This window comes from Haliotis rubra, unplaced genomic scaffold, assembly GCF_003918875.1.
Source record: "Haliotis rubra isolate DU_JTF1 unplaced genomic scaffold, ASM391887v1 Scf29, whole genome shotgun sequence".
NCBI classification, from domain to species: Eukaryota; Metazoa; Mollusca; class Gastropoda; order Lepetellida; family Haliotidae; genus Haliotis; species Haliotis rubra.
In genome coordinates, this window is record NW_025766957.1 from 1,280,568 (window position 1) to 1,298,709 (window position 18,142).

Sequence of the window (18,142 nt, forward strand, 5' to 3'; positions counted from 1 at the left end):
TCTGTATGTTACAGAGGCAGTACTGATGTGTGTGTATGTTACAGAGGCAGTACTGATGTGTCTGTATGTTACAGAGGCAGTACTGATGTGTGTCTGTATGTTACAGTACTGATGTGTGTCTGTATGTTACAGAGGCAGTACTGATGTGTGTCTGTATGTTACAGAGGCAGTACTGATGTGTGTCTGTATGTTACAGAGGCAGTACTTATGTGTGTCTGTATGTTACAGAGGCAGTATACCAAACGGCGATGACCTCCTGGAACAGGATGATGTGGTGAAACTCAAGAGATGTATATATGCAGCACAAGTAGGTCCTAATAGATGCTGGCATGGTCATTTGAGTGATGGCGTAGTGGTGTAATGCAGGGTTACATCCCAGTCCCAATGTTCGTCAAATCAAATGACAATAAATGATAGCACTTAAATGATAGTAGTTTCCTAGTCCTATAGCTATAGTATGACCAGAAATTGAGAATATTAGGAATATGTTTTATTGGATTTCTAGTATAAACAACCTTGACCAGCTATCAAGTGCTTGGTTTCATTCAAGAGAGACAACGCCGTTAATCCTTTTTCATTAGTTTGTGAAGAGTTATCCCCCCCTTTGTTTACTTGCTAGCAGACCACATTTTCAGTGATACTCAGTATGTATGATTTAGAGAAGAGGAAGTTGATTTTAGAGTATTATAACAAGGACATCAGATCAGCTAAAGTGATTTCAAGTAGAACAGGCATCCCTTTGTCCACTGTTTATCGTGTTTTGAAAAAATATTGCAAATTGATATGGCATTGAGCACCAGGGAGGCGTAGGTAGGCCAAGAAAATTGACTGTCGGCGACAGGAGGCAGCTTGGTATTCTTATTTCTAAAAACAAACAAAGGAGTTTAGAAACTTAAGGCTGGATATGATTGATAGAGGAACTGTGGCTGTCTGTAAGGAGACAATTAAAACTGCCCTGCATGCATTGGGTTGGCAGAAAAGTCGAGGAATTCCATCACCGATCATGAAACCTGAACAAAAGGAGCGAAGGTTGAACTGGTGCTTACAGCATAGAAATTTTAACTGGGACAATGTGATTTTTCAGATGAAAGTTCTGTGTGGCTGTTTCCTAATACACTGAAATTCTGGACCAAACAAACTAAAAAACCTTTGTATCAGCGCCCAAAGTACAGTCCGAAATTTAACGTGTGGGGTGGCATATCTGTGTTAGGGGCAACGTCCCTCTGTGTATTTGAAGGGAATATGAACAGTGAGCGGTACACAGATATTCTCGAGGGACGTTTACTTCCATCTGCTCACGTGTTCTATGGAAATGTTTGGATTTTCCAGCAGGACAACGACCCAAACATCGCTCAAAGCATTCACAGGCCTGGTTTCGGACCCAAAATATGACATTATTAGATAGTCCTGACCTAAATCCAATAGAAAATGTTTGGGGACTTACGAAGGAAAGTGTCAATATGAAAAATCTGACAAATATTGCTGAAATGAAAGAAGAGGTGGTCCGATATTAGGACAGCATGGACCACGACTTTCAACTAATGGGATTGGGTAGTCAGGCTCGCTGACTTGGTTGACACGTCATTATATCCCAATTGAGCAGATCAGTAGTATGCCCCGCCGCATTGAAGCCTGCATTGCTGCCCATAGTGACTTGACAAAATACTAACTGTTCACCTGTCTTTGAATCTGGAGTTATGTTCTGCTAATATTCACATTTAATACGTGAGTAATGAGTGAAAAAAATATAACATTTACAATCTTTAAATTCTCAATAATTTCTGGTTGTACTGTATAAAGCAAGCCTTAGTCTGGACATGTACAAACAGCAACACAAACACATACACTTTGATGCAGGTCGCTATGAAAGTGCGATAATCTTGAATGTGACCTAAACCCCAATTCACATTGCCACGTACGTGATTCATTCACTATGGGCATTGCTTAAAATGCCTCCATCTTCTCTTAGACATCAGACAAATGCAGGATTGCTGGGTACTTGGAAGTAATTTTAGATACCAAATGTATTTAGTGATCCATGCTTTATGTGTTCCTGGTATAGTTATGTATTAATAGCATTTGGTTAACAATTAGCGACTAATGGGATTGGGTAGTGAGGCTCGCTGACTTGGTTGACACGTCATTATATCCCAATTGAGCAGATCGATGCTCATGCTGTCATTCACTGGATTTTCGGATCCAGGTGGCTGCCATATAGATGGAATATTGCGGAAAAGGCATTAAACAACAATCAATCAATCAATCAATCAATCAATCAATGGTTAACAGTTGTAGACTTGTGCAAAATGTTACGGCGCATCTATTTGATGTGTAAGATGAATTTATTTTATCCCAACTATTTATTTACTGAACCCCATAATAAATATCTGTTCAGTATTAGCATATAAAAATATCAATGTTTGTACTGAAACGAACTTTTCACTGTTTGGGAGCATATTACTGAAGAACCAATAGACGTTTAATGGATACCATCCTCAATAACCTCCAGGTATGTGTTCCGATAAATCTCCACTAGTACCGTGGATGCATCTATGGCTCGGACCAATAATTGTATTACCTCCCTTTGCTGGCTTTTTATCCAATCAGGTGTCTATGCTGGGAAGTTGAGCGTACAAATCACAAAGCTTCTATCATAACTCACTTCTGCTTCTTTTATCTAACCGATTAAACTTGGCAACACAATTGTTGCAGAGGTACCCTGAAAGAGGTAGAAGGAGTTCTTGCATATATTTGTTGAAGGTTTCAGACCTGTCAATTTGTCTGTATGATTTTTTCCCTAAATCTGAGTCATACAGCATGCAAACCTTCGCAGCTGTTGACACTGGCAAGCTTGGTTGTAAAGACATATCTGACTGGCTACTTTGAGAAGGCGGAGCCAGCAAAGGGAGGTAATACAATTGTCGGGCTGGGACGTACATGCATCCAGGGTACAAGAGGAGATTTATCAGAACCTGTAGTATTTTAGTATTTAGTATTTTATCTCTTAGTTATTTGTTCTATATCTTGCCCCTGCATTTTTTTGTTTGTCCATATCTGTTCCAGCGTCACAGTCTTCCCCCTATATGTACTCATAATGTAGTCGACGACCATGATGACAAGGTCCTCAACGCTCTGCGGAGATGTCAACTTTTTAACAAGAGAGAAGATAGGGTTAAGGTATCTGTTCTTTCCAAGACAAAATATATATATATTGCAATTGCTTCTGTATCCTTTGTTTGGCCTGGAGAGCGGAAGGTTGCGTGTTCGATCCCCGACCGCGTCACACCAAAAGACGTTAAAATAATATGGTACTTGTTGGTCCTTGCCTGGCGCTCGGCATTAATGGGTACAACAAGGACTGGTCGGCTCGGAGTCAGTATAATGTGTCTGAGTGGGGTATTCATGCTTCACTGCGGCATGGTATTTCAGTGGGCTAGCACTATAAAACCAGCTTCAGTCTGGGCTAGTACAAGCAGCCGCACATACACATACGCACGCATGCACGTCATCATATGAGCGAAATATTCTCAAGCACGACTTAAAACCCAATTTCACCTCACCTCACCTCACCTTTGTTTGGCTATTCATACAATCTCATTTCGTTGATGTTTCCTTAAACCCAAATAGGAAATAAAAAGAGACTATGCCCATGTACTGCTACTTTCACATCTTAAATAGAGTGGGCCTCATTTTGGGTCAGAACAATGTCACCAGTTGTATAAACAAAAAATTGTCTTCAGTTGTTTGTGTCTATATGCTTAGCAGTCTGTGAAGTTCCTATTTCTAACTGACTTCAATATGACTTGATATTTATTGAGTTGTGAATTGTTTTTCCATCTGAGTTAAAACTTCAGAATATAACCCACATATAATCGTAAGCCTTTTCAAGGACTGTAAGAATTGTGCCTCTGCTTGTTTTGGAACAAAGCTTCCCTCCACTGATGTGAAATTTATTGTTCCAGGTTATATTTCATCCAGAATTTCTTAATTCCACTAATCCACTTTTTGGTTTGGATTATGAAGACTTTGTGAGAGGCTGCCATCTTGGTGTCTTCGCCTCCTATTATGAGCCCTGGGGATACACACCAGGTAGGGCGTGTCTTCATGAGAGTTACTAGTTGCATTTACAGGGTGTTTGATTGGGCTTGTATACCGATAATTGGATGGGACAAAGAATCAGTTGTGAACATGGTCCTTTAAGATGTGACAAGCAGATGACCTTCTGTGAAACACTATGAAATTGTGATGTCTATACAGACCATTCAGGACCGCCTCAGTGGTGTAGTGGTTAGAGCGACCACCCAGAGAGCGGAAGGTCGCGGGTTCGATCCCCGACACGTCATACCAAAAGACGTTATGGTACTTGTTGGTCCCTGCCTGGCTCTCGGCATTAATGGGTACAACAAGGACTGGTCGGCTCGGAGTCAGTATACTGTGTCTGAGTGGGGTATTCATGCTTCACTGCGGCATGGTATCTCAGTGGGCTAGCACTATAAAACCAGCTTCAGTCTGGGCTAGTACAAGAACCCGCACATACACTTACACATGCATGCACGTCGTCATATGAGAGAAATATTCTCAAGCACGATGTTAAACCCAATTTCACCTCACCTCACCTCACCTCACAGACCATTCAGCTTGTGGTAGCTTTTACGAGATGGCAACTGGCCAATCAGAGAGCTGAATGTCATTACGAGAAGGGGCAGTGTTGTAGCCTAGTGGTTAAAGCATTCGCTCAATATGCCAAAGACCCAGGTTTGATTCGCCACATGGGTACAATGTGTGAAGCGTATTTTTGTACCAAGAGACAAGTTAGGACTAGAAGACACAAAAATGATTTGTCAGTACTGTGTGGTTTGTCTGGTTCAGACTTAATATTTCTTGGACCACTCTGATCTGTGGCCTGAATGTTGCTGACTTCAAGGTTGACCAAAACCCTTTTTATCATTTCTTGAAAAAAAGCAGATGTATCTGAGGCCAAAAATATGAAAATATTTTTGTTTCTCATTACCGCCCGACCCAAAATTTCGACCCGACCCAAAGATTTTAATTATTTTTTACACTAGACAAAATGCAACTTTGACTCTTAAAACGTGCTTGAATGTTTCACACTTCAAAGTTTTGATTTTCTATTGGAAAAAGTGTAAAGATAAAGATAAAATGTAAAAATAAAATCCACCCACCCGACCAATATTTTTGGGAAAAAGTGATGAGAAACAAGAATATTATTTTATGTGGCCTAACCAAATGGCATTTATCATTCCCTGCCTTTGCTTACTGTCCCCCTCATCTCTGCAGCGGAGTGCACTGTGATGGGCATCCCCAGCATCTCCACCAACCTGTCCGGCTTCGGCTGCTTCATGAATGAACACATAGCAGACCCCAAGTCCTATGGTATCTACGTTATAGACCGGAGGTTCAAGAGCCCTGAGGACTCGATCAAGGAGCTGGCTCAGGTAGGTCTTCTATGTCTTTGTTGTGAGGCAGTTCTGTGGTCAAGGGTTCTATAAGTTGACATGGGTGGCTTTGTGCTCAAGGGTACCATAGGCTGTCAATGGTGGGTCTGTGCTCAAGGGTACCACAAACTGGCATGGGTGGGTCTGTGCTCAAGGGTACCACAAACTGGCATGGGTGGGTCTGTGCTCAAGGGTACCACATACTGGCATGGGTGGGTCTGTGCTCAAGGGTACCACAAACTGGCATGGGTGGGTCTATGCTCAAGGGTACCACAAACTGGCATGGGTGGGTCTGTGCTCAAGGGTACCACAAACAGGCATGGGTGGGTCTGTGCCCAAGGGTACCACATACTTGCATGGGTGGGTCTGTGCTCCAGGGTACCACATACTGGCATGGGTGGGTCTGTACTCAAGGGTACAACAAACTGGTATGGGTTGGTCTGTGCTCCAGGGTACCACAAACTGGCATGGGTGGGTCTGTGCTCAAGGGTACCACATACTGGCATGGGTGGGTCTGTGCTCCAGGGTACCACAAACAGGCATGGGTGGGTCTGTGCTCCAGGGTACCACAAACAGGCATGGGTGGGTCTGTGCTCAAGGGTACCACAAACTGGCATGGGTGGGTCTGTGTTCAAGGGTACCACATACTGGCATGGGTGGGTCTGTGTTCAAGGGTACCGCAAACTGGCATGGGTGGGTCTGTGCTCAAGGGTACCACAAACTGGCATGGGTGGGTCTGTGTTCAAGGGTACCACATACTGGCATGGGTGGGTCTGTGTTCAAGGGTACCGCAAACTGGCATGGGTGGATCTGTGCTCCAGGGTACCACAAACAGGCATGGGTGGGTCTGTGCTCAAGGGTACCACAAACAGGCATGGGTGGGTCTGTGCTCCAGGGTCCCACAAACTGGCATGGGTGGGTCTGTGCTCAAGGGTACCACATACTGGCATGGGTGGGTCTGTGCTCCAGGGTACCACATACTGGCATGGGTGGGTCTGTGCTCAAGGGTACCACAAACTGGCATGGGTGGGTCTGTGCTCAAGGGTACCACAAACTGGCATGGGTGGGTCTGTGCTCAAGGGTACCACAAACTGGCATGGGTGGGTCTGTGCTCAAGGGTACCACAGGGTGTCGTTTATGGCGTGCTCCAGGGTAATACAACCTGGCATGGGTTTTCCTAGTCTCAAGGGTACCACATGCTTGCATGGGTAATTAAATTCTTAATACCTTATGGTCATAACAAACTGACTGAATTGTGACTCAGATAAATATGTTTCTGACAACCATTCTGACAACATGTATCGCCTGCACGTCTGATCTGGAGAGATACACATTGTTTACTTCTTGTGTATTGCAGCACATGTTTGACTTCACATGCCTGTCGCGGAGACAGAGAATTATACAGAGGAACCGCACAGAACGACTGAGTGAGCTGTTGGACTGGAGGAACCTTGGGATCGTAAGTACACACATGGACGTCCAGACAGGATGGACAAATGGAAAGATGGATACACAGACAGTCACCTCCATTAGTCTCCATATTGCTGTCACAAGTTCTGATTAGGATTACAAGAGTCTTGCAAATGTTCTCTCATACTTGAAATACAGTTGGAGCTGTGACTGGCGGCAGCAATAGTACATCATTGGAGTTACGCAAACAGGAGGTCACTGTGAGGAGCTTTGTGCACTTTAGGGCTTGAAGAATGTCAACAGTAACAACTCATGCAGACTAAATTTCTATCTCACAATATGGCAATGATGCTAAATTGCGGAGGCTAATAAAATATTTTGGAGAAGTCAGTTACAAAAGTAATTTTTAAGATTCTGAATAAAATATGTAAAACATCTGAGGGCAAATGGATCGTGTTTCAGTATTATCGGAAGGCCAGGTCTCTGGCTCTACAGCAGACACATCCAGAGGCATGTTTGGAGGACAGTCTCGCGGTGAGTACAACGCTTTACTCATCTCCCTTACTAGGTCAATGCTTCTACTATACACTACATTCCTCCAGGGTAGTCACTATTATATAACCCGTGAAGGTCCGGGTTACAATTAGTCTTCAGTAACCCATGCTTGTCGTAAGAGGCGACCAACGGGATCGGGTGGTCAGGCTCCCTGACTTGGTTGACACATGTCATCGTATCCCAATTGCGTAGATCGATGCTCATGTTGTTGATGACTGGATTGTCTGGTCCAGACTGGATTATTTACAGACCACCACCATATAGCTGGAACATTGCTGAGGGCAGCGTAAAACTGAACTCACTCACTCACTATTATATAATTCTACGAAGACTGGTTTAACTGAGCATGAGGCCAGTCAGTTCATCTGTAGAATAGCTACAGTGGAAGCCCTCTAAACCTGCATTCGTTTGGACCGGCAAAAAGTGCCGGTATAGACGGCATGCTGGGTTAGAGAACATGCGGGTTTAGAGAACTTTTCCCTTTAAACTTGAGAATGATCTTCCGTATGCTGTAAAATACAACTGAACAACATGTTGCGAGTAATAACCTTACTTTGCTTGTGAAAGCAAAGTATCTGATGTCTTTCAGCGTATCAAACAAGTGTACAAGTTGGACGTGTCACACACCAATTTACCTCACCGACTTAGGCCTAATCCTTATCCATACTCCTTTTATCAGGCAACATCAATGAGCCAATGGAACAGGAGAACATAGATACCAGATGCCGGTTTAGAGATCGTTAATTACTTTTCAAACAGTCAATTGGGCGGTCTTTGTTGTGCCGAAATACAGAATAGACTGACGCCAGATTAGAGGGCATGTAAATGATCATAAATTACCTAGCTTCTGCCGGGACCAAATTCTAGTGTCGATATTGAGAGCATGTCAGATTGAAGGGCTGCTGGTTTTGAGAGCTTCCACTGTACCTCTAATGTACCTCTATACTAATGAACTAAGTTATAATGAAGAGGTGTGTATATATTCCACAATTCCTACTACATCAACTTTCAACACTCAGTAGGTTTATCTCCTAAATCATTAGGAATGGTAGGAACGTGTAAAGCTGATACTTTTCTCAGACTTTCAATGTTGACGTCACAATGTGCTTCTTTGCCAGAGGAGACCACGGCCAGGTTTTCAGGTGATTTGTTTGATTGTGTTCGAATGTTCAGGTTTCATTTGTTTCCTTGCTGTAAAGCTTCAGTTGAATCTGACATATCAAATACATGAACACCCAACCAGAGGTCGATGAAGTGAAGCCCTGTCAACTCAACTTGAAAAGCTGTTCGCCAAAGTTTAAGTAGATCAGTCTGTGGAAGTGGCAATAAAATTTACAGGAGAATTGTAACTGATTCATTTGGTTACTAGCATTGGGTTTGAACTCCCCCTTTTGAAAATGACTAAAGACCCCCCTTTTGAAAATTCCTGGATTCGCCTATGACTAGGCATGACGTTAAATATCAAGGAGTGCACTTTGGCCAAGGTTACACAAATCTTGAGAATTCATTCACTTGTTTGGGATAATTTGTTAAAGGATTATACAAGTTCTACCGAAGCTTACAGCATTCTGTTATAGTAGTGTTTGGTTGATTCAACTGACAGTGTTACTGAGGTTTCAGTTTCACAAACTTTCTCATTTGAAGAATATTATGTTTTAACTGTTTACTTGATCTGGGTTTCAAGTTTCTTGTCAGTTATTAAAAGAGACTGAAACTACTTCAACTTGTTTTTTATTTCATATAAACTATACATTCATTTGGGAAATGACTTCAAATGAGACAATTCAAGGAGAGAAAAACAAATAGTATTGCAATAGTTGGTCACAATATACTATCACTATAGTATGTTGCAATAGACTATCAATATCGCAATAGTATTTTCCCATCAATAGTCACCGCTAGTCATCATAGACCACTGTAAACCAAAAGTCACTGTGTTCTTTAATCTGATTGGTAGAAAAACGTGATCAAATGGTATTCGATTCCCGGAAGTTCGCTGCTTATTAATACATACAATCATCGCTCACACCATTGTATTGTTACGTCATCAGCTGTGATGACGTCATTTAAATCATATTGTGACGTAAAGTCCGAATGACGCCACAAATGAGCAGATCCAGATGCTACCATGGGAGACAGCCGAAACGGCCAGCTGATGACATTACTCTGCTGTACCCGTACTCGATGTCAATGAGTGCAGACACAAAAACGTGTGTGGACCTTTTGGTTTACTTTTGTGTTTACAATGTCGATAAGCATCACATCTCCTAAATGAACTACTAAGTACCACACTTCAAGGATTTGTTCCTCTTCTTCAGGGCAAGCACTTCCTGTATCCAAAGCCAGCATCGGAGCCACCGTCTCCATCCATGTCTCGGTCATCGACTCCAGCACCATCAGATGGAGAGGATGAGGAAGAGGATGAGGAAGATGACCCTCGTTACCATGACGATGAAGCTTGAGCTACCTATAGTATTATGTTTCCAATGGGATGAACAATGGTAAACTGCTCTGTGTTCTGTCTCCTGTGCTTGGACTAATGTATGTTGGGAGAGATGTTAGCTTGATCTGCGTAATTGTTGGCGAAACTGTGTTAATTCTGAAGTTTGTTTCTTCACATTGTGTTCAAATAACAGTAGGATTTAACATGGTCAAATAATGGAGCTTGTATGTCCCAGTGATTGCCTCCAATGTCCCTGTGAATCTGTGAACGTGATAAACGGCATTTATTTGCCTATTAACACATGTATTCCTACCAATATTATCTATGCTATGCTTCATTTGATAATGTTTCTTTTACAAGTGATTCCAAGATGTGGATCTCAAATACATGTACTTACATTTATGTTTTTGAGGAGTGTTACACTTTTGTCCTGCCCCTTTGTCCCATCTAAGGGCTATTTACTGTTCCCATAAGCTGGAACTCAGGAACTACAAGATAGCATTGTGTTGTGCCCTTATAGTTATGGTAGGCCCATTGGCCTGAAGTGTCACACTGTAATCTGCAGAGTTGTGTCCCTTTGTTGTGCCAAGATCCGATAATCATTGGTTTTGATCACATATTTGTAATTTGATCCTTGTCAGCTGAATACCTCTTTTGTTGATTTTTTTGTTATGCTAGGATCCAATAAGCATTGATTTTGATTGCAAATGTTTAATTTGATCCTTGCCAGCTGAATACCTCTTTTGTTGATTTTACAAAAGTGGTTAAAGTATAAGTGTATAAAGCCAGCAGTAATTTAAGTTTTTTTTATCATTAATTTGACCTGTTGTGATTAACTGAAATACTGTTCTCTGGAACTCTTTTAGACCAAACAACTTCCCTTCTTCTCTCTATCACTCACTCACTGGCAACACTACCCAAGTTAAGAAATGGTTATAACTATTATCTTTTTGATGATTTTATTATAGATTTCATTATATGGTAAAAATAATGGTGTTTTTTTATTAGACAAAGTAAGTTTAAATTTAAAAGAAAAAGTAAATGCTTAAAAATCTTCATATTGAGATAAATGTACTGTCAACTATTGTCTGTTGTTTCATTACAGCTTTGTGTGTTAAGTTTAAGTTTGGCCGTTTGAATGGTGAAAATTGTTTTGTTGTTAAGGGTGATGTATGTTAGTTCACGAACAGTTGATGCTTTGAAAATGAAAGTTGCAAATGTCAGCTGTAGTTTCCGACATATCTGTGTAGACATTAATCAGTATGCAATCAAGCCATTGGTGAACTTTCCATTGTGTGTACACTAGATGCATATGTACGATAATCATCTCATCTGTGATTGAAATCTTGCTTCCAGTATTTAATATAATGTTATCAGAAGAACTTTATGTTCAATTTGATAAACACCTCCTTATGTCTTGATGAAAAGAAATATGGGAACAGATATGAAGGGAGGGAGGGATTTGTTAGTCTGTCACAGTCCCTGAACCACATTATATTCCCTACAGCCTTGCCCTCCCTGCAATGCTAAAACCCTAAATGAAGCAAGTCTAGATTTCCCCCAGGCTCTGAATCTCTGGTCCTTGGGACTCTTTTTCAATTTAAATGGTTTTGTTTGTTACAATCAAAATTATTTATCGTGGCAATGGTCACTTTGCTGCTACTGTGCATGTTGTTTTGGTGGGCCATTATTCTTTGTGATGTGACCATATTCACACAAAGTGTAAATTTGATACAGAGGAGTTGAGCAATCTTTGGTTCATGGTTTTGCATTGCTTTGTAAGGAGCTTCACATTTGCAGCAGGGGCGGTGGGGTAGCCAAATGGTCAAAGCGTTTGCTCGTCATGCCGAAGATCCAGGTTCGATTCCCCACATGGGTACAATGTGTGAAGCCCATTTCTGGTGTCCCCTGCCATGATATTGCTGGAATATTGCTAGAAGCAGCGTAAAACCAAACTCACTCACTCACATTTGCAGCAGACGTGGTGATGTTGCACTGAGTTTGTTCTTACAGAGTCCTAGGTTTCTTGTGTGTTTGACACAGTGGGGTAGCTTAAAGGTTAAATCATTTGTTCATCACACTTAAGACCCCGAGTTTGAATCCCCAAATAAGTATCACTAAGGGCATCGTAAAACCATACTCACTCTTAGTATGTTCCCTTATTTCTTTTCATCAGTATATGGACATAGACTTGGAAATATTTTGAAAATATTGTAATTAATATATTCCATAATATATATTTGTAGGTATGATATATGATATGTATAGATCATGTTGCATGAACGACCCATGGTATACTGAAGTCATCAGTAGAAATGTCTTTAGTCTGTTGTAAACGGCTTAAGTTGTCATACTTCACAATTGTTAGATGTGATACTTATTAATTTCCTTTTGAGGTTACGAAAAACCACTCGTTTTTGGTAAACAATACCGATTTGTAGCAGTTTTAGAATTCTGTTAGGTAAGAATACCCATTTCTGTTAAATGAGAATATTTTTCTTGCATTTTTGACGGTTATAGAGATGATGTAAGTTTGTGCATTATTGTCTCGTCTCATTTATTCATTTCCTGTTCAAAAATAGGTTTGTAAATATAATTGTTACAGTTGATATGTTGGAACTGAATTTCATCTAGCTGGTAATACAAGAGGAAGGTATTTTGCATACTGACTCAAAATATGTCATTCTGATTCGTGTGTGAGTTATCTACATGCATATACAGTAGAATTTAATAATTAATACAGATCTTATCTTCATTATGAACACATGTGAATATTGATCTTCAGTATCCCATGCTTGTCGTAAGAGGCAACTAACGGGATCGGGTGGTCAGGCTCGCTGACTGGCTTGACACATGTCGTCGTACCCCAATTGCTTAGATTGATATGCTCATGCTGTTGATCACTGGATTGTCTGGTCCAGACTGGATTATTTACAGACTGTCGCCATATAGCTGGAATATTGCTGAGTGCGGCGTAAAACTATAGTCACTCACTCACTCACTCTCTCAAACTCAATCACTCACTCACTCAAACTCTCTCACTCCATTATAAACATGACATGTGGAATGGTAAAATAAGACTTGTCCTTGAGAGGACCATGTCAATGTGTGAACACACACGTTGGTACTGGAAGTTATTGCGAACACACAGTTTGAATTAGTATGCAACATCCTGACCGATTCAGTTATCGGCTAGAATGGTAATTTATGTACAATGGCCAGTATAAATGTAACAGTCCATGTTTGTCATCAGTTATGGATGAGTAATTTGTCAAGACTTCCGTGTCAAGTACTGTCTGTTAATTAGCTACTGCTGACAATTTTTATGAGTGATTAGGTAACTGCACTTAGAGACACCAGGAAGACTGAAACCGTAAGATTTCACTCACAGCTTTCAAGACAAACACTTGCCTGGTTGCCGAACCAACTGGTTTAATTGTCTATCTAATCAGCTTCTGTTAATAATAATGATAATAAGACTATAAGTATAGCGCTGACTTCCACCACACAAGGGCAATGCTCAAAGTGCTGACAAGTCACAGTTCATATGTACAAGAAAATTCAATGATTTATGACACATTGTTGAAAGAGGCGTGTTTTGAGTGTTTTTGAAGAGTGGCCGAGTTGGTACTAGTTTTAGGTCAAGAGGTAGAGAATTCCAAAGGGTAGCATACTGAAAGGACTTGGCACTTTCCTCCCAATCTCAAATGGAGAATATCATGTTTCTCATCAACTGCCAAAACTCAGCCCAAATCTTATTTTACAACTTGTCTCTCAAAGCAGTTTTTCCTGTCATTGAATTCTTTTTTTCCCCAAGACAATCTACTCATGAGGATAGTACTTCATTTGTAAACTATCAGGTAACCATGGTAACTATTTTCAGTCAAATTTCTGTAACAAGTAACGATAGAGTATCGTCATTCTTGAATATAGATTAGTGAAGGAAGTGTTCTTTACTTTATGGTAAAAGCTCTATAATTTAAAAGATATTTTTCTTGGGAGTTTTACTTTGTAATCGAAAACAAATGACAAGGATATATTGCTCACTGCTGTCTGGAAAGGTATCTGTATCAAATTGCTAAAGTGTAATTCCAGCAGTGGACTGATTCTGCTGTGGATAGATATGTTGGTCTAGATAGTAGAATCCAGCTCTTTGTGTCATAAAAATGCTGCAGTTCAAAGACAACCGAGAATAAGTCTTCTTTAGGAAGAACAGGGTCCTGAGCTTTGATGCAGCTGGTTAACTCAGAAGTTTTAAATCATCACTGCTGGTGTTTCATCAAATATGTATTGAAAAACTGAGTTGTTCTTTATTAGAATTTGTGACTCAGTCTTTTCTCACTTTAGATTTCCCTTGGGAAATATGACAGAATTATTGATAATATTACTGATATTGTTATGGAGAATATTGCTGATCATCATTAATGAAAAGACAATCAAAACATAACTGCATTTTTTATGCATTATTTAATCATGACCTAGTTCCTAACCTAGTGGTTAAAGCATTTGCTCATCACACTGAGCGCCGGGTTTGATTCCCCATATGGGCAGCCCATTTCTTGTGTCTTCCGCTGTGATATTGATGGAATATTGCTACAAGCAGTGTAAAACTAAATTCACTCACTCACTCTATTGTGCACGCAGCTTGGTGATCCTAGTCATCACAGCTGCTCCCAAGCACTGTTGGGTTGAGGCCCCTTGCTGATTATTGGATCAAATCCCATATTTTATCCGTTTTTTATCCTTGATACGTTAGCACCATACTCAAGCTTGTGTATTGCACTGACGCTGTAAATGTCCACTGTCCCGCTGCTCTACTTATATTTGTGCAAAATGTATGCCTTGTGGTAAATATATGTCCGTTTATTCAGTTACTTTTCTATGAATGAAACAAAAAATAACAAAAGAAACTGGACAATCTGTCATGTCAGCTGTCACTACACCCAACTCTTTAAACCAATAGTTGTTGCTTTTCAGTTGCATATGAAACTAATTCCGATGATCAGGGGAGATAATACTATATTCATCTGTCACTCGCCACAAAAATATACTTCTGGAGAGCAGTGTCCGACAACTTGAATCAACAAGGGAGGTAACTGGGAACAATTCATTTCTACCTCTAGTTCAACTGATGGAGACTGGATTGATGGAGTGTGGCATTGCTTGAATAAACTGAATATTACAAAAGCAAACACTGCTTGTATTTTACATAGTATCCTTAAGTACATACTTTCACAAGTATTTCATTTAGTGAATTATATAGTTAATTTGTATGGTGTACTTATTTGGTGAAAAAGATATTCATCAGGTGTGAAATTCTTTTTTGAATACATTATATTGGATACGATATTCAAATTGCAATCTCATTAAGATGAGATCTTTTACTTGGACAATATCTGTAAATGATGATCTATTGATCCCTCTCCATAGGAGGTCACTTCAGGTGAACACTGGGAAGTTTGACTACCCAGTCCAAATGAAATATGTTTAGCTTTCTTCAGATTTCAAGTACAATTTCAGCTTTTCATCAACCTCAATTTTATAATTACAATCATAGCAAATAAAACTGCCAAGAATGTATGTACCCTTGAAAGTACATCTTCATGATGTAAGTGCCACTCAAAACATTTTCTTTAAGAATGCAATAGCACCACGTTTTTGCATTCTGAACTAATTTAATTTTTATAGCCTTTAATACTGATTGGTTGATTAGAAAGTTCATCTGATGGGGGCCTCCCATGACGGTGTAATCAGATCCTCGTTATGAGAGGTAGTGGTTATGAATAGTGATCCAATTTTACTGAGATCATCGCTGTTACCATATGTATGTATCACATCTGTGTTGCACCAGATGAGTGTATTTGGATTGAAACATTGAATATAATGTGTGATAATAAATTATAATACTGTTTGTGTTGGTTTAGTTTTCACTGTAGGGGTGGTGGGGTATACTAGTTGTTAAGGCTTTCGCTCGTCGCTCCGAAAAACCTGGGTTCGATTCCCCACATGGTACATTGTGTGAAGTTCATTTGTGATATTGCTGGAATATTGCTAAAAGCGGCGTAACACCCAAATCACTCACTAACTAGTCTTCACTGAAACAGTAACGAGGCTAGAGTGAATCAGTATGGTTTTACGGCACTTTTAGCAACATTCCAGCAACATCATGGCAGGAGGACACCAGAAATGGACTTCACACATTGTACCCATGTGGGGAATCGAACCCGGGCCCTTGGAGTGACGAGCAAACGCTTTAACCACTAGGCTACCCCACTGCCCCCTTCCAGCATGGAGCCAACATGCAGTGATTTAACTGAAAACTACTGTTCAAAAGCACTCACTCTGATAAACAAGTATTGTACAAATAACAATTCCACACAAGATCCCCTCTAACACCAGTCTGGCGACTAACGGGATCGGTGGTCAGGCTCGCTGACTTGGTTGACACATGACATCTGTTCCCAATTGTGCAGATCGATGCTCATGCTGTTGATCACTGGATTGTCTGGTCCAGACTCAATTAAATATAGAATACCCCCATATAGCTCGAATAATGCCAAGTGTGGCGTAAAACTAAACTCACTAACAGCAAGCACCACAAAACCCCATATTACTCCACCTCAAGTTTCCCATTTAACAAGATTTGTAGAGAGAAGATACACAACAACATACAGGTATATCTAATATTTTATTATATTTCAACTTTGTCTCCTCTGAAAGAAGCACTAATTTTCTAATTTAGAAAAATAACAATTTGTTGATGGGACAATCTTTACAATTCTAACATAATAATGTCTTCTGGCGAAGCAATAGTGTAAAACAAGAATTATGTGATAAATATCCATCTGTAGTTGTACTTGTCACACTATGGGGAAAGTAACCATGGTAATATTTCAGTTCTCACTAACACATGTTCATGGCCAACACCCTGGTCACATGTTGAATCTGAAATCATTGTATCTTGACAAAACATTACAAATGGATCAGTCACTTTTCGTAAGCAAGTGCTCAGTAAAATGCTCAATATTAAAAACATGTTGTATATATACTACTCAGTGCACAAGTTATAGAAACCCACAATAGGAAGGCCGTATGTTGCAGCTATACCAGCCATAACATATTAACTAAAGTCATATGACAACAATAAAATAGGGCCTGTAAGACTCGAGGCACCACTTCCGGTACTAAGCTGGTTTGCAGCTCCCATTTCGTACCAACTTGCAATATGTGAGACGGAGCCCAGCTTACTTCCGGTACCAGATTTCCCGGTGACAAGCATATAATCAAGAACCAGTTCTGGTTCCAAATTGCATGATCGCCAGATATAATTTTACTAGACAGGACCATGGGTACAACCATGCTTGGCTGTCATAGCTGTTGACAGTCGTAATAAATCGGAAATATTTGCTATTCCCTCAAGGAATATAGGTTCCTCACTGTGAACTGACAACAACAAGAGCATTTGAAAAGGTATGAAAAGGTCACCGGAAGTACTAAGGTCTCGCAAAGTGCCGTGACCTACTGACAGGCCCTTGAAGGTATTTTTGAACCTCTTGATGAGGATATATTTCAGTCAAATGAGTCAAATGACAATTCAACACGGTACTCTAAACAGAGGAACTTTACCAAACTGACTCGGACACATTGTCAGGAAGTACATTTCTGCATCATTGTGTTTACAAACTTTACAAACAACAAAGATTACCATCATTGAAAGATATAAAGACGTTCAGTGATGGTACATATGATCCTAGACAATCCAATGTATATCTATAATGACCAATAGCCTGCAGATTTTGTTTTTGGTTCGATTAACCTGACATTAAAAATAGATGTGTATTCAATCAAATTACACTTCTGTTTTATGATCTAAGCAAGCAGTGATATCACCAGAACTTCTAATTAACAATCTGAATGTTTGTCCCAATCTCGGAGTCTTCAGGGAAACGTCATTAGCAGCAAAGAGATTGGAGCAGGCCATAAAATACATATATCAAAAAGCTTGCTGAGAATGTAGATCTTTGCTTAAGTTGCGTTTAGAAGAGGCATTTTAATAATATTGATGTATATTAATAATGCTACAAATCTTCATAGAGTTTTATATTGAAACCCTGTGTACGCAATTTTCATTCTCAACTCCCCAGGGAGAATACAACCCCAGTTGTTACCACCAGGAAGGTTGCTGAGTTCATATTTATTAGAAATTATTTGCTATATTTAAGTTTGGAGACAGGAAGCTGGTGACATCACTTTGAAAACAAAGCTGGTGGAAGTGGAT

The 18,142-nt window shown here is 40.2% G+C and overlaps 1 protein-coding gene across 1 annotated transcript in view; it reads left to right on the forward strand.

Annotated features, from left to right (window-relative positions):
* LOC124281788 (glycogen [starch] synthase-like) overlaps window positions 1-15,775 on the forward strand; it is a 49,311-nt gene extending 33,536 nt beyond the window's left edge. The window contains exons 9-16 of the mRNA XM_046717773.1: window positions 229-307; window positions 3,064-3,177; window positions 3,963-4,089; window positions 5,299-5,456; window positions 6,814-6,915; window positions 7,329-7,400; window positions 9,740-9,922; window positions 14,842-15,775. Coding sequence (XP_046573729.1) covers window positions 229-307; window positions 3,064-3,177; window positions 3,963-4,089; window positions 5,299-5,456; window positions 6,814-6,915; window positions 7,329-7,400; window positions 9,740-9,883 — 796 coding nt within the window. The 3' untranslated portion in view covers window positions 9,884-9,922; window positions 14,842-15,775. The remainder of the gene's footprint in view (window positions 1-228; window positions 308-3,063; window positions 3,178-3,962; window positions 4,090-5,298; window positions 5,457-6,813; window positions 6,916-7,328; window positions 7,401-9,739; window positions 9,923-14,841) is intronic.
* Window positions 15,776-18,142: the final 2,367 nt, after the last annotated feature.